A 21002-nucleotide genomic window follows, 5' to 3' on the forward strand; every position below is an offset into this window, starting at 1 on the left:
ACGTTGCAGGTCAAAGACCTGCCGAAGAGAGAGAACAAGTTAGCAGAGAGGAGGGATGGTTAGGACAAAGGGAATATTCCTGAAAGAATGAGCCCAGGATTGCCGTGGGGATGAGTCATCTGCTGAATGGGTTACTGGGGGCAGAGAGAGAGAGAGACAGAATGAACAATAGCTTGAGGTGAGGGCAGTTAGAGAGTGAGAACAGATGCAAAGCAGCATAAAATTTGTGAAGTGCAGGGTGTGGGAATGCCCAGCATGTCAGGCTGTCAAATGGAGGCAGCTTAAAGTGAGCGAACTGTATGTATGAGGGACAAAGGAACAAAGATACGAGAGGGATCTAACCGGGTAGAAAGTTACCAACAAAGATGAGTTGAGTTGAATGAATGGCCTCTTTCTCCTGCAAACACCGTTATGTGATTTCTGTGGCTAGAGGGCGGGGAATGAACATGTCCTGTGACAGTACTACCTTACTTCCAGTCTCCCTCCTTATTTCTCAGTACACAGGTATCCCTAAAGTGAGGTGTCGTGGCATACTTATAACCCCAGCATGCCAAAGGCGTCAGAATTTTAAAAGATCAAATGTTGGCCCACCCAGATCCTGTGGCTGATGATCTCCTTCAACAGAGAGTGCGATCTCCAAGACCCAATGTGTCACTGCAAGCTCACAGCAGCACCTTCACTCCTTCCCCTCCCACACAGCTGGCCTGCACCGCCGTGTCTCCAGACCCCGGACGTGTTTGTTTGCCTGGATAAGAACAATACATTTTTGGATATACAGATTCTTGCAGATGGGGAATACTTTCCTTGGATCCCTAATTAAATGGAAGACCTGTGTTGAATTTTTAGGATGAGATGAGTGAGCTGGCACCCTAACAAAGGTTTACAGGCTCACTTGGGAGTTTAAACTGCAACTGTGCAATAGTACTTTTCAACCATTAAATCACATTCCCTAGCATGTACATCTTTCGGTTTGGTTGTTCTTCTTAAGCCCAACTATAACCTGTAACATTTGGCATTCACATGATCGTGTAGACTCCTTGTGCTTAAAACTACCTGTGTGAACAAATGGGGGGTGTTCTACACTGGGACCAAACTAGTGAAAACTTGCTTGAATGTATCCCAAACCTGTACACATAGTATGATGCATTTTAGTCTATTACTTCAGGTGTATATGGCAATTTTCTGGAAGTAGATTTGTATTCAATAATTCCACTTACTATGCTTTTGGCATGATGTGGTTCAGCTTCAGGCAGCTGCAATATTCAGTGACTGTTGGTGCAACTGATTTCATAATATGACAGCTAGAGCAATGGTCAAAAGTTTTCATTCTAGGAAACTAGACAGAATGCAAACCCGATATTTCTGATTTGAATAAATTCAATTTAACCTCATCCAAAACTAGTTCTAGATGAACAGCCATTGATAGCTTTCTGTGCACCCACCGAAGTTGTTTTATTCACTAAATCAAATAGCAGGATCAGCAGTCAGAACAGAATCTGTCAGAGTTGAGATCCAGTAAACAAAGCCAAGCCCTTTATCTGATGGTTTGCATAGGTGGTTCAGTGTAGTGGGAGTGTATAGCCATTGTGTTGGGATTTTGTTCGGCTGAGCAATGTATTTGTTTAAGCAAAATGTAAAATGACTACAGCAACAGAACATAGGTTATTTTAATACATAACCCAGGTAATATAAGTGCTCCTAGGGGTATCTGTAAAATTACATTGTTTCTGCTATGCAATACATTTCAAGATAATCCAGTTCACCCCTTGTAAAGCCTTGCTGCTTAGAAAAGATGCCATTAACTTGGTTTCTTGTTTATTAGGAAAGCCAAAAAAGTGGTGAGTTTTGGAAATCTGTTATTGGAATTAACTGTGGTGTAGATGTTGACTGAGTTACTACTTTTATGTATAAAGAGCAACAAAGGATGTTGGATTTGGGGAGGTTAGTTTGCTTCAGTGTTTGATCTGTGTTGGTGCATTTGAGATGAGGATGTAGTACCACTTTACAGTACTCCAGCCCTATGCACTTGCAGAGTCTCAGCAATGTGTATCACTCTGAGGCAATAAGCTACAGTTACTGGCTGCCAGTACTGGCTCAAACTCTTTTGCAGCCACAACAAGAATTTTGGGGCAGAATCTATGGACTATTTTGAGGGAGGGGTAGTTGGATTCTTGATAAGCAAGTGGGTGACCTTTACCAAGGATAGGCAAGAATGTGGATCCAATCAGAACAGCCACAATCTTATGGAATGGTGGAAAACCTCAAAGGGCCAAGTGACCTATTCCTGCTCCTAATTCACATGTTCTTGTTTCAGTGCCTGGTAATTGGTAGTAAGTGTACATAATTTGAATGCTGCATTTATTGTGATAGTTTGATCAAAAATAACTTCTACAAAGTGAAAGCTCTGCCATGGCTTATTTTGTTAAAGAAATCCAAGCCCCTGAGATCTAGTCTGTGTGCAGTACGTCGCACATGAATGATCGGACCCAACGTCAATGCACTTTACTCAAACTGGCTGCTTAAGTGAAAATAATAACAAAAAAACAACTGGGGACACTGAAAATAGGAAATAAAATCAGAAAATGCTGGAAAAGTTCAGCAGATCAGATAGCATCTGGAGAAAGAGAAACAGCGTTAAGATTTCTGGTCTGGGATCCTCCTTCAGAACTGGGAAAGAGAGAAAGCAAAGTTAGTTTTCAGTAGGTGAGAAGGTGGGTGAGGGATGGGTAGAACAAAGGCTTTATCTCTGATAGGGTGAGACCAAATGAGTTAGTGTAGCGGTTAGATGCATATGATGCTGCTTTGTCTGTGTTATGTGTTGCTAATGTCAGGGCTGTGGGATGTGCCCAGCAGGTCAGGCGATAATAATGAAGGGAGAAAAGCTGAGCCAAAGTCACCGAGATTTGACTGACAGAAATGACCAGTTCTGATACAGACAGAAAGAACGAGTTTGGCTGCTTGAGTGTGCGATCAACATCATAAGTTTGAAAGGCAGACAATTCATTTAACCTACCCCACAAACAGACCACCACCAAGTCAACCAACCAAGAAAAGATCTTAATTATTTAATATATAGTTTGAAGTTTTGGACAAAGGTTAATATGACAATGGCTTAATAAAAATGTAACATTTTTTACTGATCCATAATAGCTTAAAATATCTTTGGAATTACATATACCATGAATTCCAGGTGACTGTGTGGAGTAGAAGAGAAGACTTCACTGATGTACAGAATGACCTACTACAAAGCACAGTTTAAGACAATGCAGCATCAAAATCATTTTTATCAGCAGTGCTTTGATATCATTCAGAAACTTAAGTCTATTGAAAGTTTGAGACTGGCTTAGAATTTACATGAATGTTAGATTTGACAATAGATACAATAACTTAAAATACTATAATAACTAACCGAAGAAGAGAAATTGGTCTTTTGCAGCAATCACATTGGGAACTGCACTCGATCCTAAATGTTTGCTTTATTAGTAATACATGTGATTTGGAAGAGGTCTGGGACAACTGAACGATATGCAGCAGGTAAAGACAATCGGCACTGAAATCTTCCAGTACAGAGGAAACCATTTTACGTGGAGTAGAATTAATCAGTTTGTCTGGGGAACTGTTTGAATAAGGATGCTTGTGCAGCAATAAATTAATGGAATCCTGGTAGCTAAATGTCCATGACATTTGAGACTTGAAAGTGTTCTTAGCAGAACTAAAATACACAAAAGAGCTTTGTATTGTGTAGTTGTGAGGAATTCTCCAGAGGGTTGCAGAATAGCTTTCTCCTCAATAGTCCGTCTGAATTCATAAGACAATAGTTGCCATTGTCTGTGGAATACTGTTTTTCTTTGTCTGCTAAAGAAAATAGTATAGTTAATTATTTAGTGCATCTACTTGTTCATTTGTAAACATGCTTATTATATCAAATTAATAATTGCTAAATTCAAAATACAGTAAAACTTCAATCACCTGGCACCATTGGGACTTTGGTGCCAAATTTTCTGGACTATTCAATGTTATTCTTAATACTCAAAAGACTCTTATTTCATTTCTCGTGAATTTTCCTGTGAACCCAGTGAACTTAAAGGGAATGTGAAATAGAATCCGGTGAGTTTCAGCTTGTGAGTTTCACCTTGTCAAAACAAGCTGAAATCTACAATCACTCCAGACCCTGGCTCTGGCTTTAAACCAAAGGCTTTGGAACTCTCTCATTAACCTCTCCCGTTTCTCCATCTCTCAGTTAAGGCTCGCCTTAGTCAAGCTTTTGGTCAACTCCTGGTACTTCCTTTACTATATAAGATATAGAAACTGAATGCTGGAAATCTGAAATTTAAGAAAAGATTGCCGGTCATACTCAGCAGATCTGGTGGTATCTGTGGAGAGCGTACCAGGGTTAGCTGGAATCTCCTTCTGTAGCTGCATATTCATTTTTCCTTGTATTTCTGAAGTGGCTTACAGAATTTCTCTGTTATAGGTACTATCTTAGAAAAGAAAACAGTAATATATAAATAACGCAATCCAGATACCCTTTCACTGTATTGAATCAGGAAGTCATCATTGAAATCTGAACAGGTTTAAAAGTTCCACCACAGTTTTCCACTGAAGTATCAAATTGTCTTTTCTCTTTCATACTCTGACAATGTGTATATCTTTCTGGTGTTGTATTGTTTTTTTAATTTCCGATTCATTCAGCTTTTGTTTTTCAGCTCCTCACCGTGACTTTATTCTGGTCAATCTCCTAAAGGCAGGCTCCAAAATTCTGCAGATCTATTGTGCTTGTCCAGAAACACACAAGTGAACTTTTCCACACTCCACTGAACGATCTACTGTCTCAATGTTGTCACCTTCAAGGCGTTGAATAGGACATCACCACTGAGTCCCACTCTACCTGTGGCACTGGTATGACCTGATATTCTCTCTCCATGACATTTTGACAATGCATTTTCTCTTCTCTTGATGGTCACTAGTTAATTTGGCCATATGATGTTCAATATCAAATAACAGTCTGACAAAGAATCTTTGACCTGAATCATTAACTCTGTTTCTCCCTCCCCAGATGCTGCCCGACCTGCTGAGTGTTTGCAGTGTTTTCTATTATTTATTTCAGATTTCCAGCATCCGCTGATTCTTCATCTCACTTACTACTCAGTTTAGCAGCCCTATTTGATCCTAACCTGATGTTTTAAGACTTGTATTCATCCTGAAGACCACCAGTTCAGCTGCTACTGCAATCTCTTCGAAACCCACATCCTCACTTCTGCAAAGGTTTTGCTTTCTCTTAAACTCCAACTCCACTGTTCTCTCTCCCTTTTGCTCTACATGAACAAAGAGGATCTATTGTCTGCAGCCTGTCCCTATTTAACCACTGCTCCTAATGTTGTTGATCTCTATTGTGTCCTATTATCGAATTCTAAATCTTCCTCTTTTTTGCCCACAGCTTCACCACCTCTAGTTTCCTCCAATTCTATCTATTTTTGGCCTCCCTTCATCCTCCAAACTTCTGCATAACCTTCAGAGCTTAACTTTCAGTTGCGTTGGCTCTTTTCTCGGTCAATCCTCTTTGGTTCTACTACCCTTTCTCTTGTATTAAAATCCTCAAAGTTCCTTTCTTTTTGACCACTTTACTTGCTCCTCCAACTCAGTTTGACATCTATCTCTCCTCAATGAAGTGCCTGGGGATGCTCACTAAAGTGCAAATGTTGTGCGCTTTGACCAACAACGCTCCCTTCCATGCTTCAACATGTGGACCAGAGAAATAGCTGAGCACTTTTAGAAAGGCCACTGCAGTTTAAGCCACAGCATCAAAGCCTCATCTGTGGAAGGGAAAGGAAAGGTCAATGTTTCAGGTCGAGACTGCATCAGGACTGAGAACATAAGAGGATAACGTGTATAAAAGGGAGAGGGGGAGGGATGAGATGGGCCGATAGTTGGATTTACGTAGAGTGAGCAGTTGGAGCGGTGGGGGAAGGGGTGGATTTGGGAGACAGAAGCTGGCGGTGATAGGTGGGAATGGAAAAGGAAGGGGGAGAAAACAGGCAGAAGGAGTCGGTGGGGGTTGGGGAGGTGAAGACCGAGGCTGGAGGGTGGTAAGTGGAGGTGCAGAGGTGGAACAGATCAGCAGATAGCTGTTGGGCAGCTGGAACCAGATGGGGGAAGGGGGTAAGAGACCCTGTGGGGAAAGTGTGTGGGTGATGGGTGGATGCAGCCAGGTGGGGGAGGGGAACAAAACTGGTGAGATGGGGGGGGGGGGGGGGGGGGGGGGCAGAGGGGGTAAGGAAAATAGGAGGGCTGCCCATCATCTCTCGCTCTACCAAGATCCACCTCAGAGTCCGGCACTGAGCCTCTGTCCCTCCAGCCTCTACCTTCACCCTCTCCTCCCCCCCAACCAGCTCCATCTGACCGGCATCCTTCTCCTCGCCTTGGTCCACCTACCAGCCCCTGCCTACCTCTCCCCTTTTATAATGGCTATCCTCCCTCTGCACTGATGCAGGGTCTCGACCTAAAACCTCGACCATTCCCTTCCCCCATGCAGATGCTGCCAGACACAGCGTTCCTCCAGCAGATTGTTTTTGCTCCCAGATTCCAGCATCTGCAGCCTCTTGAGTCATCATAGTTTCACCTTTGTTGCACTGAGCATTTTCAGACAATGGACAGTGTTCAGGTCCACAAGAAGCTAACGTCAGCAAACTTGGAGGAGCTTCACATTCAGTATTCAAGTCAATGCTTCTTGTTCAATGTTCTTACTATACCTATCTCAAGTCCGGTTGTCTATTGTGTTAACGTTCAATTAATTGGAACAAAATGAAGCAGCATACAGTAAAACTCCAATAATCCAGTACACACAGGACTTTAGTGCTGCTAGACTGGCAGATTTTCCAGACTATTGGATGTTATTTCTATTAATACCTCAACACACTTTTAATTCACTTTTTTTTAGATGTTATGCAGTAGTATAATTTTCAGTGATTCAGCTAAGCTTATAGGGAGCGTGGCAAATGTCTCCTGGTCAGACATTGGGATTTCCAAATAATCGGGTTGGGATCATCAGACTTTTACTGTATTTGGTCAAATTCTGAGTAACTTTCTTACCTTTACAGAGATGGGCAAGGAACAGTGTTGACATAATCAGGTTCATCATCATCGTCATCATCATCATCATTTTCACCTGACTCTCCTGAAAGTTGAAAGGAAATCATTAGATAGTGAGCTTGGTGACGTTTTGTGCAGCTCCTTCCTTTAGTACCGTTCTTAATATAAACAATGGTGAGCTCTTGGATTTCATCTGGGTTAGGAAATTATGGACCTGTTCTGCCATGCAACTGGAGAATGGTTAATCTGTCCCATTCCATTTACCTGACTCTATTCCCTCTCCTTCGATACACCTTCCAAAAAATAAATTGGCAGATGATGGATGCAAATAGCAATGAAAATTTGGAGAAGTGCTTCTTGATTTAAATCCCAAATGTCCTTGCTTTAATTTTAACATTATGCCCTCTTGTAGAGTAGTAGATGAGACTATGACAGGAGGAGGGCTTGGGGCAGATTGAAGTCCTGTCAAACTGTGTGTTTTTAAAAGGTAAATGGATACAGATTATTGACAAAGGGATGATAATGTCATAGTCAAACAGCAAGGAAAGGGGTCCTTTGGCCCACCGAGTCTGTTGCCCATCCTCAGGAATCACGATACTTTCAACATCTTGATTAGATGAGTTGATCTTTTAGACTCGAGGAGTACAAGTTTATGAATACTCTCCTCTGTGCATATCTCTAAGTTTCGATATCAACCAGTAAATGTGATGTACCTACTCTCGCAGACTACTCCAACAGCACCTTCCAAACCTGTAACCTCTATCACCAAGGACAGTGGGAGTAAGGGAATACCATCCATTAAATCCTCCGCCGAGGAAATCTTTTTGCCTTGTTTAAATCCTGAAACTCCCTGCCCAACACCAGTGTAGGGGTGCCTTGGCCAGAAGGACTGCAGTGTTTTAAAAAGGATCAATTTCTCAAGAAGAGTTAAGCATAGGCAATAAATAGTGATGTCCACAGCCCGTAAATAAGTACAAACCTATATATAAAAAAAAACTCATGGTGTTTGTAATGCTTTACAAACTGCATCTTTTCTATGCTTGGAATCAATGCTTTTGTTCTTTGTACTCTTTCTCGCATTTTTTTAATTATCTTTTAAAATTGTACCGACATAGTGAGACCTGCCCAGTGACTTTCTAACACTTCCATATATACTCCTATCTGAGCATTAATGCCCATCAGTGTTCTGGTGAAGCTCTCTCCGGGGCTCGCTCTCCATCCATCTCCTTTCTCAGGGTGTTGGAGGTGGGGTGACTGACCTGTGTAATCTGTCCCCCTTTAGATCCTTTCCAAACATCCTTTTCCTAACTGAGCAACATTTCTTTCTATTAATTCCTGATCCCTCTACTGCCAATGAATCCGTTTGTTTCGAGTCTCCATTATCCAACGAGCCTGCCGTGACATGGTCCTCCGGCTCAAACTCCTGTTGCTAAACCCACAGGTGCTGACACCTTCCACGTCGCCCGTGACGTGCCACAACCACAGTGCTTACCTTTTTGTTTCTCCTGAGCCTTCCACTTCACAGCGTATTCACAGTTCTCGTAGCTCGCCGTAGAGTCCACTACAATTAGAAATAGTACGGTTGTAAGCAGACTTCCTATTTCAAACACTGAAAGTTCATAGGAACCACACATTACACCTACCAGAAGTCTGGCTTTCTACTTTACTGATCTCCACGTTTTCATACGAATTCGAGTCATCTTCTTCAAGTGAAAAAAAAAAGATTTTACATTATTAAAGTTGCACAGTAATCCGAAAAAGTTACTAACCCTTGAACAACAATGGTGATGGTGCAGTGGTTACAACCCGGGGGTCTGGACTAACAACACAGGGAACTCAAGTTCAAATCCCACTGTGACAGCTGTGGCATTTAAATTTAACTAATAATCTGGATTTAAAGAAAAGGAGTCATTTGGTAGTGATGACTACAAAATAAAACTACCAGGCTGTTGTAAAGAAACATCTGGTTCACTAGTCTGCTATGCTTACACTAAAAGTGATTTCTGACCCAATAATATTGTTGGCTCTCCATGACCAAGCAAGAGTTCAAGGTCAAGGACAGCTAATAAATGCTAGCCTAGGCAATGGTGCCTATATCCTGAAAAAAAATGAATAAAATATAAAACACATCAGCACCACCATTAGGAATGTGCAAGCTTCACGGGAGATTTGAAAAGAGGTGCGTCTTTGTGCTTGGGAGTTTCATGATGAGCACAGTGGATAGAGGGGAACAGGTTGATGTTGTATACTTGGATTTCCAGAAGGCATTTGATAAGGTGATGCATGGAGTTGGGGGTAATGCATTAGCATGGATAGAGGATTGGTTAACCAATAGAAGGCAGACAGTTGGGATAAATGGGTGTTTCTCTGGCTGGCAATCAGTGGTGAGTGGGGTGCCGCAGGGGTCGGTGCTGGGCCTGCAACTGTTCACGATATACGTTAACGATTTGGAAAAGCACATCTAAATTTGCTGACGACACTAAATTGAGTGCAAACGCTAATTGTGCAGAGGATGCCGAGAATCTGCAGAGGGATATAGATAGGTTGGGTGAGTGGGCAAGGGTCTGGCAGATGGAGTTCATTGTTGGGAAATGCGAGGTCATCTACTTTGGAAGGAAAAATAGAAGATCAGATTATTATTTAAATGGTGAAAGATTGCAGCATGCTGTTGTGCAGAGGGACTTGGGAGGGCTTGTGCATGAATCGCAAAAGCTTGGTTTGCAGGTGCAACAGGTTATCAAGAAGGCAAACGGAATCTTGGCCTTCATTGCTGGAGGGATTGAATTTAAGAGCAGGGAGTTTTTGCTGCAACTGTACAGGGTACTGGTGAGGCCGCACCTGGAGTACTGCGTGCAGTTCTGGTCTCCTTACTTGAGGAAAGAAATACTGGCTTTGGAGGTTCACCAGGTTGATTCTGGAGATGAGGGGTTAGCCTATGAGGAGAGATTGAATCGCCTAGGACTATACTCGCTGGATTCAGAAGAATGAGAGGAGATCATGTAAAATTATGAAAGGGTTAGATAAGATAGAGGCAGGAAGGTTGTCTCCACTGGTAGGTGAGACTAGAACTAGGAGACATAGCCTCAAGATTCAGGGAATAGATTTAGGACGGAGAAGAGGAGAAAGTGCTTTTCCCAGAGAGTAGTGAATCTCTGCCCAGGGAAGCAGTAGAGGCTACCTCATTAAATATACTGAAGACACCGTTAGATTTTTACATAGGCGAGTTAAGGGTTATGGGGAAAAGGCAGGCAGGTGGATCTGAGTCCACGGCCAGATCAGCCATGATCTCATTGAATAGCGGATCAGGCTCGACGGGCCAGATAGCCTCCTCCTGCTCCTATTTCTTATGTTCTTATATTGACTGAAGTGCCTCGGAGCTATTTTCCTTTTTGGGTCTGATAATAATCTTGAATCTCAACCACATCTTCCACTATTTCTTGGCTTTGCAGTGAGATGTGGGTCATTAGCATAGGCCTTCCAAGTAGTTGGACAGCTCTGCCCACGACTACTTCCTTCTATCCACTAACTGGAGGGGGGTTGGGCATCTGGAACCACAGCAGAATCCTGTTGAATCTTCACCGGCTGGCAAGCTGCCCCAACACGGCTGCTGCTGAGCCTTGTGCAGGGCTGGGCTTTTCCAAATGAAGTGTAGCCTCTGCCCCCAGACATGTTTGAGAGCTGTTGAGCCCCGTCGGGTCAGGACTTACTGATTATTGAGTGCTCAGGCAGGGTTTCGACCCCCAACATTGACAATTCCTTCCCCCCCCACCCCCCACAGGTGCTGCTCGACCCACTGAATCCCTCCAGCAGATTGTTTGTTGCTCCAGATTCCAGCATCTGCGGTCTCTTGTGTCTCCTTACAGGTTATCAATGTTGCCAAAGAGATTGAATGTTTGTTGGAATGTAAATGATGATCTTTCTAAGCTTGACGATTAATTAAATACTTTAAAAATTAAATCTGTTCAAAATAATATTAAACTTCAGGAAACAGTTAAGTTAATTTAAATTAAGTCAATTAAATCAAAAAATCAAGTTACTTTTCACTTCTGCATTTGTCCACCCCCATTTTCCATTGGAGGTGATGTGTCTGCTGGACTTGACACAGTTTCCACAAGTAGGTCCCAAGCCCACATGCTACAGAACCTGCAGAAGTCCTGGTTCCCTTGCTGGGCTCCCGGGAGTGACCAACAGAATTCTGGCAATTCTGCCATAGCTCAGAAGTGTTGAAGTTCGACCCCATTGGGTGGGTAAAATCCATGAGATCCAGGCCATCAAATCCAGCAGGGAAGGACAAATTTCCACACTGCCAACACCTCGTGTGGAAAAACTAGTCTGCGGAGCCTCTGCCAGGTTATTCTAGTGCAAGTCTCAGGATCATTCATTTTAATGGGAAAACAATTGCAGACAGGTAAATAGATCTTATTTGAGTATTTTAATAGTTTTGGTGTTTAAGTATTTTTTAAAGTAGCTTTTTAAAATTTTTATTGCCATTTTTAATCGTGATTTTGAATATTTCCAAAAGAGACCTTCAATCTCTTCCACAATTTTAATAGCTGAGCTGGCGGTGCGGCCTGATGGCTGTCCATACAATTCTGGGGCGGAGCCCGTCTGTTACATTCCAAGTGGACCGGGCCTCACTGATCAGCTGGGAGACATCTCCCAGTGAAGGCAGAGGACCAGCAGGCTCAGCTGGTTCCAGAACGAGGAAAGGGGAGGACGACCCACAGGGCAAGTGCATGTGAGGTACATGGGGAAAGAGCAGGAGAGTGGGGTGGCACTGCCCTGTCAAGCCAGCACGGCAATCGGCCGCAGACCCTCTCTCCCTGCTGCGTGATACCAGAATGTTAGGAATACTGGAGGTAGAAGCATACCTCATTTTAAAGATATATATTTTGTTTAATTTGGGAACACTGTAGAGCAATTGAAGATCTGTATTTGTATAATTGCACCTAAAGTATTCATCTGAAAGAATTACTCAACCATAATCTCTCTAGACCTATCTGTCAATTGATCAAGACCTGACCGCCTTGATTTCTTCTCACTCAGTCTAACCTACCCTCCTTCAGAACTTGCAGCACTCTGCTCTGACCTGCTGACAAGGACGGTGCTGAGGTGGTCTGATGAACTGACCTCTACACCGCAGAGGCTAAGCATCAGCTCTCAGATAGCCCGTCACACCTCCCTCTGGACCACCACCCTACCACTGAACATCAGGCCATTATCTCCTAGACAGCCACAGACCTCATTTCGGGAGAGCTCTTCCCTCCACAGTCTCCAGAAAAGTAGTGTCCAGGTCGCACACAGCCCCTTCTACCTCCCGCACAAGGTCTACAGTGGGACCATCTGGGCAGACCCACTGTTCTACAGGAACAATGTGCAGGAGGTGCTGCGTCAAGACGCAACATCGATGATCAAAGATCCCCACCATCCGGGCCATGCCACCTTCTCACAGGTACCATCGGGCAGGAGGTACAGAAGCCTTAAGTCCCACAGGGTTCAGGAACAGCTACTTCCCTTCAACCATTCAGTTCTTGAACCAACCAGCACAACCCTAACCCCTACAGTATAGCAATGCTATGACCACTTTGCAATAAAATAGACTTGTTTTTTTGTCCTAATTGCATTCTTTCTTGTAAAAAATATGTATAATTTATGTTTTTCTTGTGAATGCTGCTTATCTGATGCTCTCTGCCGGTGATGCTGCTGCAAGTAAGTTTTTCATTGCACCTGTGCACACATGGACTTGTGCAGATGACAATAAACTCGACTTTGTTTCAGCCGGCTCCAGCCCCACCAAACTATCCGTGAGTTGTGTGAGGGGAACAAGTCTAATCTATCCAAGCTTGTTAATGATACAAAACTGGGTGTCTGTACAGGTGGTGAGGAGAAAGAAGAGAGGCTTCACGGGGATACAGGTAGGCTAAGTGAATGAGCAATGACGGGCAGAATGGGTTTTGAAAAACGTGACATTATCCACTTCAGAAAAATTAGAAATAAAATGTGGGCTGAAAAAATTTCTCCTCCCAGAGGGTAACTGTCTTTGGAATTCTCTGCCCAAGATCGCTGCAAAGATTCAGTCATAGAGTGTACTCGAGAGGGATCAATAGATGTTTAGATATTAAGAGATCAAGGATTATGAGATTAGTTCAGGGCGTGATCTTATTGGTAGAGCATACATTAAGGGACTGAATGGCCTACTCCTGATTCTATTTCTTCTGTCCTTCTATTCCACGTACTCATGTGCCGTCTATGTATTGTAGCTCCAAGGTTTAGTCCAGAGTGGAGGTGAGGAGGTTGTAAGGTCCACACTCACCCTGTAGATTGCTCTCAGTCCAGCAGAAGACGATGGAAAAAACGCTACAGAAATGATAACCAGCAAGATGGAGGAGAGGCTCAGAGCATTGCTTGACCCCCATTCTCCATTGGATTGGATCTGCTGTTGACCTGATGGTTAGAATCACAGCTTTCTTGCCATCGTCTGGCAGACGTGGAAGTGGGGCAAATTTCTGAGAGCAGCCAACTTGATAGGGTGGAAGACATTTGAAGAATCGGACAACATGTGCAGTGGGTGATGCTGTTCCTATACGTGTGATAATCCACAGTGCAATTTGTGGGGCAGCTCGTTGACCATTGGGTGAGGTGGTTGAGGAAGATCCCTGTGACAGGCAGAAGAGAGACCCCTCTGTAGTAACCACAAATAGATGTCTCCTTTCTTGAAAAGGGTCAGGACTGAGATCCCTGGCATTCTCCCCTCTTCCCAGATGACGGAGAAAAACTCACGGATTTATGCCGGAGGTATTCTGCCCGATTTTAGTACTTTAGCGGGATTTTATCTGTTCCAAAGGCCTTCATTTTTTCACTTCCTTACCGGGCTGCAGTGGTGCCAAGGACTGTAGCAGACAGCAAGCAGCAGAATAGAATCAAGGACACTTGCGTCAAAGACCAAGTCTTGGTCTGGCTGCCTCTGTTGTTGATGAGCTGCCTCAGTGTGCTCAGCTTGCCATCTAATGGCAGGGCACGGTAAATCAACACTGAGCGGAGAACCAACAGGTGAGCATTTGGTGTTACTTTTCAGAAGAAAACATCAAGACTATGTTGAAAAGTGATAATTCCCATAAAAATTAGTGCTTACAGTATAAATTACAGTCTCAGTTTAAATTGCAACAGCAACCCCCAGAGTTTCATGAAATGACAGAGGGTTGCAACCTATGGAGACACAAGAGACTGCAGATGTTGGTTGCTAGCTATGGTTGGAGAAAACAGAGATTTGCTGTTCTGATGCATTCTCGCCGACTCTCGGGAACCTTTAACCCACACCTGCACGAAGCAAAGAAGAAGCATTCGCAATGATATTGAGAAGCTAACAGCCATGTAACGAGAGCTCAAAGAGGCCTTGACACGGAGCTCACCACTTCACAGACTACCCACCCACCATAGAACAGTACAGCACAGGAACAGGTCCTTCAGCCCACTAGGTCCATGGGCTGAAGGACCTGCCTACCACCACCTGCCCCATCTGAGGAAGGGTCTGCAGGTCCTATCAGCCACCTCTGAAGTGGCTACACCTTTGTTGAGCTGGTCATGTGATGAAGGTCGTGTCTGTTGTGGCCCTAGGTGGACGGAATCCATAGTGCAATTTGTGGGGCAGCTCGTTGACCATTGGGTGAGGTGGTTGAGGAAGATCCCTGGGGCAGACAGCAGAGAGACCCCTCTGTAGTAACCACAATCAGATGTCTTCTTTCTTGAAAAGGGTCAGGACTGCAGCTTCTCTGAGATCCCTGGCATTCTCACCTCTTCCCAGGTGAAGGAGAAAAGCTCACGGATTTATGCCGGAGATATTCTGCCTGATTCTAGTACTTCAGCGGGATGGAAGGAAGTCACCCTCAATCTTGAGGACCTGCCTAAGAAGAAGACAATGATGTGGATGTCCTCACGATCAGGACCTGGCTGGTCACAAGAACACAGGTGCAGGATTAGGCCACTCAACCCCTCGAGTCTGCCCTGCCATTCACTGTGATCGCGGCTGATCTAGCCCCTGATCATCACTTCTCCCTAGCCCAGGGCACTGAGACCAATTTAAGCAGCTTCAGCTGCTGCTCAGGAGAAAACATAGTACATAACTGGAGTCAGACTTGGGTGCCGTAGATTATAACCTTTACACTGCCATCTGGAGAGTCTCCAGGCTCAGATGCAGAATTTGACCCACAACGCAACCTCAAAACATCCAGCTTCTAATTGAAGTAAAACTAAATCAATAGAAACACCGAGCACTGGGAGAGCTCGTTCCGTATACTCCCCACCCTCTGCGTGGAAAAAGTTGCCCCTTAGATCCCCTCTACTACGTTAAAAAAAAAGGAAGTGTTAGATTGATCACGGAGTAGGTGGTGATATAGGTCAGCACAACATCGTGGGCTTGGTGAAGCAGCCAGCATAATCAAAGACCCCAACCTCCTGGGTCATTCTCTCTTCTCTCCTCTCCCATCAGGCAGAAGGTACAAGAGCCTGAGGGCACGTACCACCAGGCTTAAGGACAGCTTCTATCCCACTATTGAACAGTTCCCTTATATGATGAAATGGACTCTTCACCTCACAGTCTACCTTGTTATGACCTTGCACCTTATTGTCTATCTGCAATGCACTTCCCTGTAGCTGTGACAGTTTACTCTGTATTCTGTTATTGGTTTTTCGCCCTGTACTACTATATCAATGCACTCTGTACTACCTCAATGCACTGTGTAATAAATTGATCTGTACGATCAGTTTGCAAGACAAGTTTTTCACTGTACCTCGGTACAAGTGACAATAGTAAACCAATACCAATAAAGACAGCAGCACTGGCTTGGTAGGGTCAAACTGGCACTCGACAAACTGACAAGGGTGAAACTACCAACAGTTGCAGATGAGAATCCAGGTTGATCCAAGTTCTCATCTTTTCTTGCCAGGGCTCTTCTGTGCAAACCAGCTGCTATGTTTCTCAATACTTAAACAGCAGCCACGTCTCACCTTGAGCTGCCTCAAGGACACAGAGTTGCTATATAACCCAACTTCTCATTGGTTTGTGGGGCTTTGCTGAAATGGAACTTGCTGGCATCAGACCAATTAGTCACTCCAAGTCTTACAGCTTTGTTAATATGATGCAAGACCAACGCAGCTGGATGGAAACTACTGCCATTGTACAACTTACCATCAGCAGATTTGAGTAGTTCCCTAGGGGTGCAATAATAGTCTTCAGACAATGGGTTTCTGTCAGAAAAAAATGCACGATGGAAATTAAACATAAAACATCCCAGAATATTTTGTCACCGCGGACAAGTAGAAGGGCAGCACAGTGGCGCAGCTGGTTGTGCCGCTGCCTCACAGCTCCAGTGACCCGGGTTCAATCCCGACCTCTGGTGCTGCATGTGTGGAGTTTGCCCGCTCTCCCTGTGACCGCGCGGGTTCCCTTTGGGTCCTCCAGTTCCTCCCCAAAGTCCCAAAAACGTGCGGGTTGGTGGTAAATTGTCCCTGGTATGTTGGTGAGTGGTAGAATCTGGGGGGAGTTGATAAGAATGCGGGGAAGATAAAAGATGAGATTGGTGTAGGATTAGCGTAAATGGGCGGTTGACGTTTGGCACAGACTTACGTGGGCTGAAGGGCCTGTTTCTATGACTCTATGATTCAAAATTCAAAAAAACCCTTATAGCAATAAACCCCCTCACGTGTTGCCTTAGGTTTGAGTGCACATCCAGACAGCACCATCTCAGTAACTGGGATCCCAGAGTTAGCCAAGGGGAATACAGCAAGCTTCTGTCTCCAACCAGAAGTGCTGATGAGAATTGATGGTTCCCCCACTCACACACTACCCCCTGTCGAGGGCTACCGGTGACGAGGGATGAGGTACCGTACAGTATCTGGTGTTTTGTGAAGCCGATCTGAGCTTAGAGGTGGGTCCAAAGGTAATTAGCAAGTTTGGTAACTGAGACCGTGGAAGGTAAATGGTTAGTGTCTGTTACAAGAGGAGATGAATACAGGAGCTGGGTAGTCTTACTTCAAATGTGTAGCACCTTGCTGAGACCACACCTCGAGTACTGTGTACAGTTATGCTCTCCTTATTTAAGGAAGGATACCCTTGCCAAAGAGGGAGTTCTACAAAGATTTACGAGACTGGCCAAGGGGATGGCGGGTTTGCCACACGGATCAAGCGAATCTGTATTCTATAGAGTTTAGAAGAAAGACAGGGCGGACGCAGGGGAGATCTTTTCCCTGGCTGAGGAGTCCAGGATCAGGATCACGGTCTCATTCAGGACTCGGTTGTGGACAATTGTCTTCACTCGGCACGGTGAACCTGTGGCATTCTTTACTGCACATGGCGGTGGAGGCTCAGTCACTGCAGTCAGTCAGAACAGAGACCAATAGATCTCTGGATGTTTAAGAGGGTCAAGTGTATGAAATCATGAGGGGCATATATCGGTGAATGCACTCAGTCTTTTTCCCGGGGCTGAGGAATCAAGAACTAGAGGGCATAGGTTTCAGGTGAGAGGGGAGAGATTTAATAGGAACCAGAGGGGCAACTTTTTCACCTGTAGGGCGGTCAGTATATGGAGGGTACATTAACAACATTTAAAAGACTCTTGCACAGGGACATGGATAGGAGGAGTTAGAAGGGATATGGGCTAAACGCTGGCAAAGGGGACTAGCTTAGACGGGCATCTTGGTCAGCAAGGCCCAGTTGGGCCAAAGGGCCTGTTTCCATGTTGTAAGATTCTTCGCCTCTATCGAGGACAGTGCAGGAAAGTGGGACTGAGGCAAAAGATCAGCCGTGGTCTTGATGAACGGTGGATTCCTGCTCTTAATTCTGATATTCATATGTTTTAATGTTAACTGATAAATGTGGTTGATGTACAAATCAGCCGTGATCTAACTGAAAGCTTGAAAGGCTTAATGGTTTATTCCGGCTCCTCTACACCTCTCCCCATCCGTTGAGCTCAGTGAGGGAAGGAATGGATGCTACATTGACTGGCTCAGGCCAAAAGGAAAATACCCCAAAATCTTCGGCAAGGAGATTTATTCAAACCTACTTCCCGTCCTGCATCCTTGTGAACTACCTTCTACACAAGCCTGACACAGCCTTTCTTCCTGTGTTGGGTTGGAGCCATACAAATGCACTCCCCTTTGAGGCCCATCACACCAACCTGGGTCAACAGGTAGCTCAGTCCCATGGGTCTGGCACACCTCAGTCCCTGGATGTTGAACTGACCAGAAGATCTGGCCTCCAGTGGGCAGTTTGAGATCCCGGTTAGCACACCAGAAATCGGAATGGGAGGGATCCGCCTCCCATTATCTCCATCCATGGATGTGAAATCCTGGCCCCAGCACGTGACCAGCCCTTACAACCAGATCTCTGCAATGAAATTTGTAAAAGGAGGTCTCTCGTCATTAAAACCTTTCCCTGGGTTTCTGCCTCCATTAAACAGTAAAACTCCAATAATCTGCCATCTGACCATTTGGACATTCGCAAGGTTTGGCATCTGGCTCAACAGATGATGTTCACTGTGCTCCCATTCCACTCGCTGTGGCCCTGCTTCCTGTGCTCCCTCTAAACTCACCGGGTCCACTGGGGAATTTATTATCATATTAAACAAAAAAATTAATTAAAATGTGGTATTAATAGGAAATAAACATCCAATGGTCCAGAAAATGTGCTGGTCTGGCACCAAAGAGCCCAGCGTGTCGTATGATCGGAGTTTTATTGTAAATGCCTCAGTTCCCCGTGGTTCTGCTCCTGTCCTCGGCCTCCCTTGTTAAAACTGATAGAATTCCGACTGCAGTCAATGAAGAGAAAGCAAGAGGGGAACAAACTGTGACTTACATGTAGTCCTGCTCCAGCCGATGGTTGTTTTCTGTAAGGGACAGATTTAGTTACATACTTTCAGTCATTTCTGTGGAACAAGAGGCAACAGTGGCCAGATTGGCATAAGGTGGACAACCAATCCTGATAACAGCAAAAGGGAAAGGCCTTGTGGAAGAGTGCAGCACAGCACTGGTCAGTCTAACAGCTCAATGTGACCAGGGTTACACACAAGTGCTACAGGTGGACTGACCAGGGTTACACATGGCGCTACAGGTGGGACTGACCAGGGTTACACACGGTGCTACAGGTGGACTGAGCAGGGTTACACACAGTGCTGCAGGTGGGACTGACCAGGGTTACGCACGGCGCTACAGGTGGTCTGACCAGGGTTACACACGGCGCTACAGGTGGGACTGAACAGAGTTACACACAGTGCTACAGGTCGTCTGACTGAAAATACACACAGGACTATTTCCTTTTGCAGTTTAAGCAAACTCTGCAGTTCTTGGACTTTGAAATTGGAAGTGGTTCGTGGAGACGTGTGGCAGAGGACAGTCCTCTGAATACCATGACAACTGGTAAAGTTTTGGACACCGATTTTCCTGATGTTTGTCATCTGAATAATGAATCTGACATTCTGATACCACAAAGAATGATATCTGAAGTGAACAATTAAAATAATATATGTACTCTGAGTCGTTAATTAAAAGCACATCAAAAGTTACAAATAATTAAAAGCATTACACTAAAGTAAAATAAACTACAGAAAGTAGTTTACTTTTCCCCGTTGATGCAGTCTCCAGCTGCGATCAACAGGGTGTCACATTCTGCACCAGATTCCAGTAGTGACTGCTCATGGCGATGCCCAGTACAGCAAGCGATGCCCTGCCCTCACTCCGGGCTCCCCATGGACTGGAGCGGTGCAGCAACGTGAGAGAATCACCAACCCTTCCCAACAAGCCCCCAGCCAGTCAGCATGTCAACTCCAGCTGCTGATCGCTGTTCTGAGCACGGACTGAAGTGTCGTTGATGGTGTAATTATCGATGGTCACGATAGAGGTGACCCCCACGTTAGGGGGGAGCTGGGGGTCATGTTCCTAGAATATGAACTGTATCGTGATTTTCTATAACTCGAAGACATGAAGCCACTTCATCTACACTTGCGTCGGGATACGCGGGTTGCGGACAGAATTCGTTTATTCATTTACTCCTTTCCACATAAATTCCAAGAGGGTGAATCTTATTCTGTGTCTGAAATTTCTGGGTAATTATTTATGAATTCTGTCAGGGCGAATTTCCGTACCCCGAATGGTTGTAGTGCAGGGATTGCCTGCGTTTCCACACAATCCCACCAGCTTTTCCACAAATGTTGCAATCTCCTGTAACCAAACCGTGGTGTGGAGGGTATGACTCTGCATCTCGCTTATCAGTTCTCCTATCAAACCGTCTCTTCGCCTGTTGAACCCGCAACCCTTGTTCAAGTAACCTCTCACCACAATTTGGTATCATTCTCATAAATCCATGCCACCTCCGGACCCACTACATCCTTCCTCATGAGTGGTGTCCAGGATGCTCACACAACAGATGGGATCCAACCACAGCCTTGTTCTGGTCTGAGGAAGGGTCCCTCATATGAAACATTAACCGTTTCTCTCTCCACAGATGCTGCCTGACCTACTGAGTGTTTCATTTTCATTTTCATTTACTGCAGATTATTGTTTTACTTACCAATATTTAGGTTCATGTAGTTTGGTGAAAGATCTGTTAATAAAAAGAGAAGAGTTTAAGATTGGTTGCAGTAAGTGTTAATATAATATTCCCTTTCCTCCATTGCAGATTCCTCCTGAGGGCGCTGACCTTGCCGCTACACTGTCCTGTGACTGGCGGTTGTTCTCCAACTGCTCTGACTGCTCACTCCTCCAGCATGGTGGGCAATTCGACAACGTGAGGCATCAGACTTACAACAAATGAATGCCTCTTCTCCAGCAGGTCACTATCAGACGAGGCAACAATTCTTAATATATCGCAAAGAAATAGCTGTTGAGTATTATATTCTTTATGGGGTCAGGAGGATCCCATTCAG

General features: G+C 44.6%; 1 protein-coding gene across 3 annotated transcripts in view; it reads right to left on the reverse strand.

Annotated features, from left to right (window-relative positions):
- Positions 1-3050: 3050 nt before the first annotated feature.
- The window catches only part of LOC127581437 (linker for activation of T-cells family member 2-like), a 75086-nt gene continuing 57134 nt past the window's right edge, over positions 3051-21002 (reverse strand). For 2 of the 3 annotated variants that reach the window (XM_052035862.1, XM_052035860.1), the window contains exons 7-13: positions 20648-20680; positions 18938-18968; positions 16274-16332; positions 8733-8792; positions 8582-8650; positions 7090-7174; positions 3051-3855 (exon numbers count right to left, since the gene is read on the reverse strand). In XM_052035862.1, the coding sequence (XP_051891822.1) occupies positions 7092-7174; positions 8582-8650; positions 8733-8792; positions 16274-16332; positions 18938-18968; positions 20648-20680 (335 nt within the window). In that variant the 3' untranslated portion in view covers positions 3051-3855; positions 7090-7091. The remainder of the gene's footprint in view (positions 3856-7089; positions 7175-8581; positions 8651-8732; positions 8793-16273; positions 16333-18937; positions 18969-20647; positions 20681-21002) is intronic. The other variant, XM_052035861.1, reaches the window with a different exon arrangement.

This window comes from Pristis pectinata, chromosome 21, assembly GCF_009764475.1.
Source record: "Pristis pectinata isolate sPriPec2 chromosome 21, sPriPec2.1.pri, whole genome shotgun sequence".
Lineage (NCBI taxonomy): Eukaryota > Metazoa > Chordata > Chondrichthyes > Rhinopristiformes > Pristidae > Pristis > Pristis pectinata.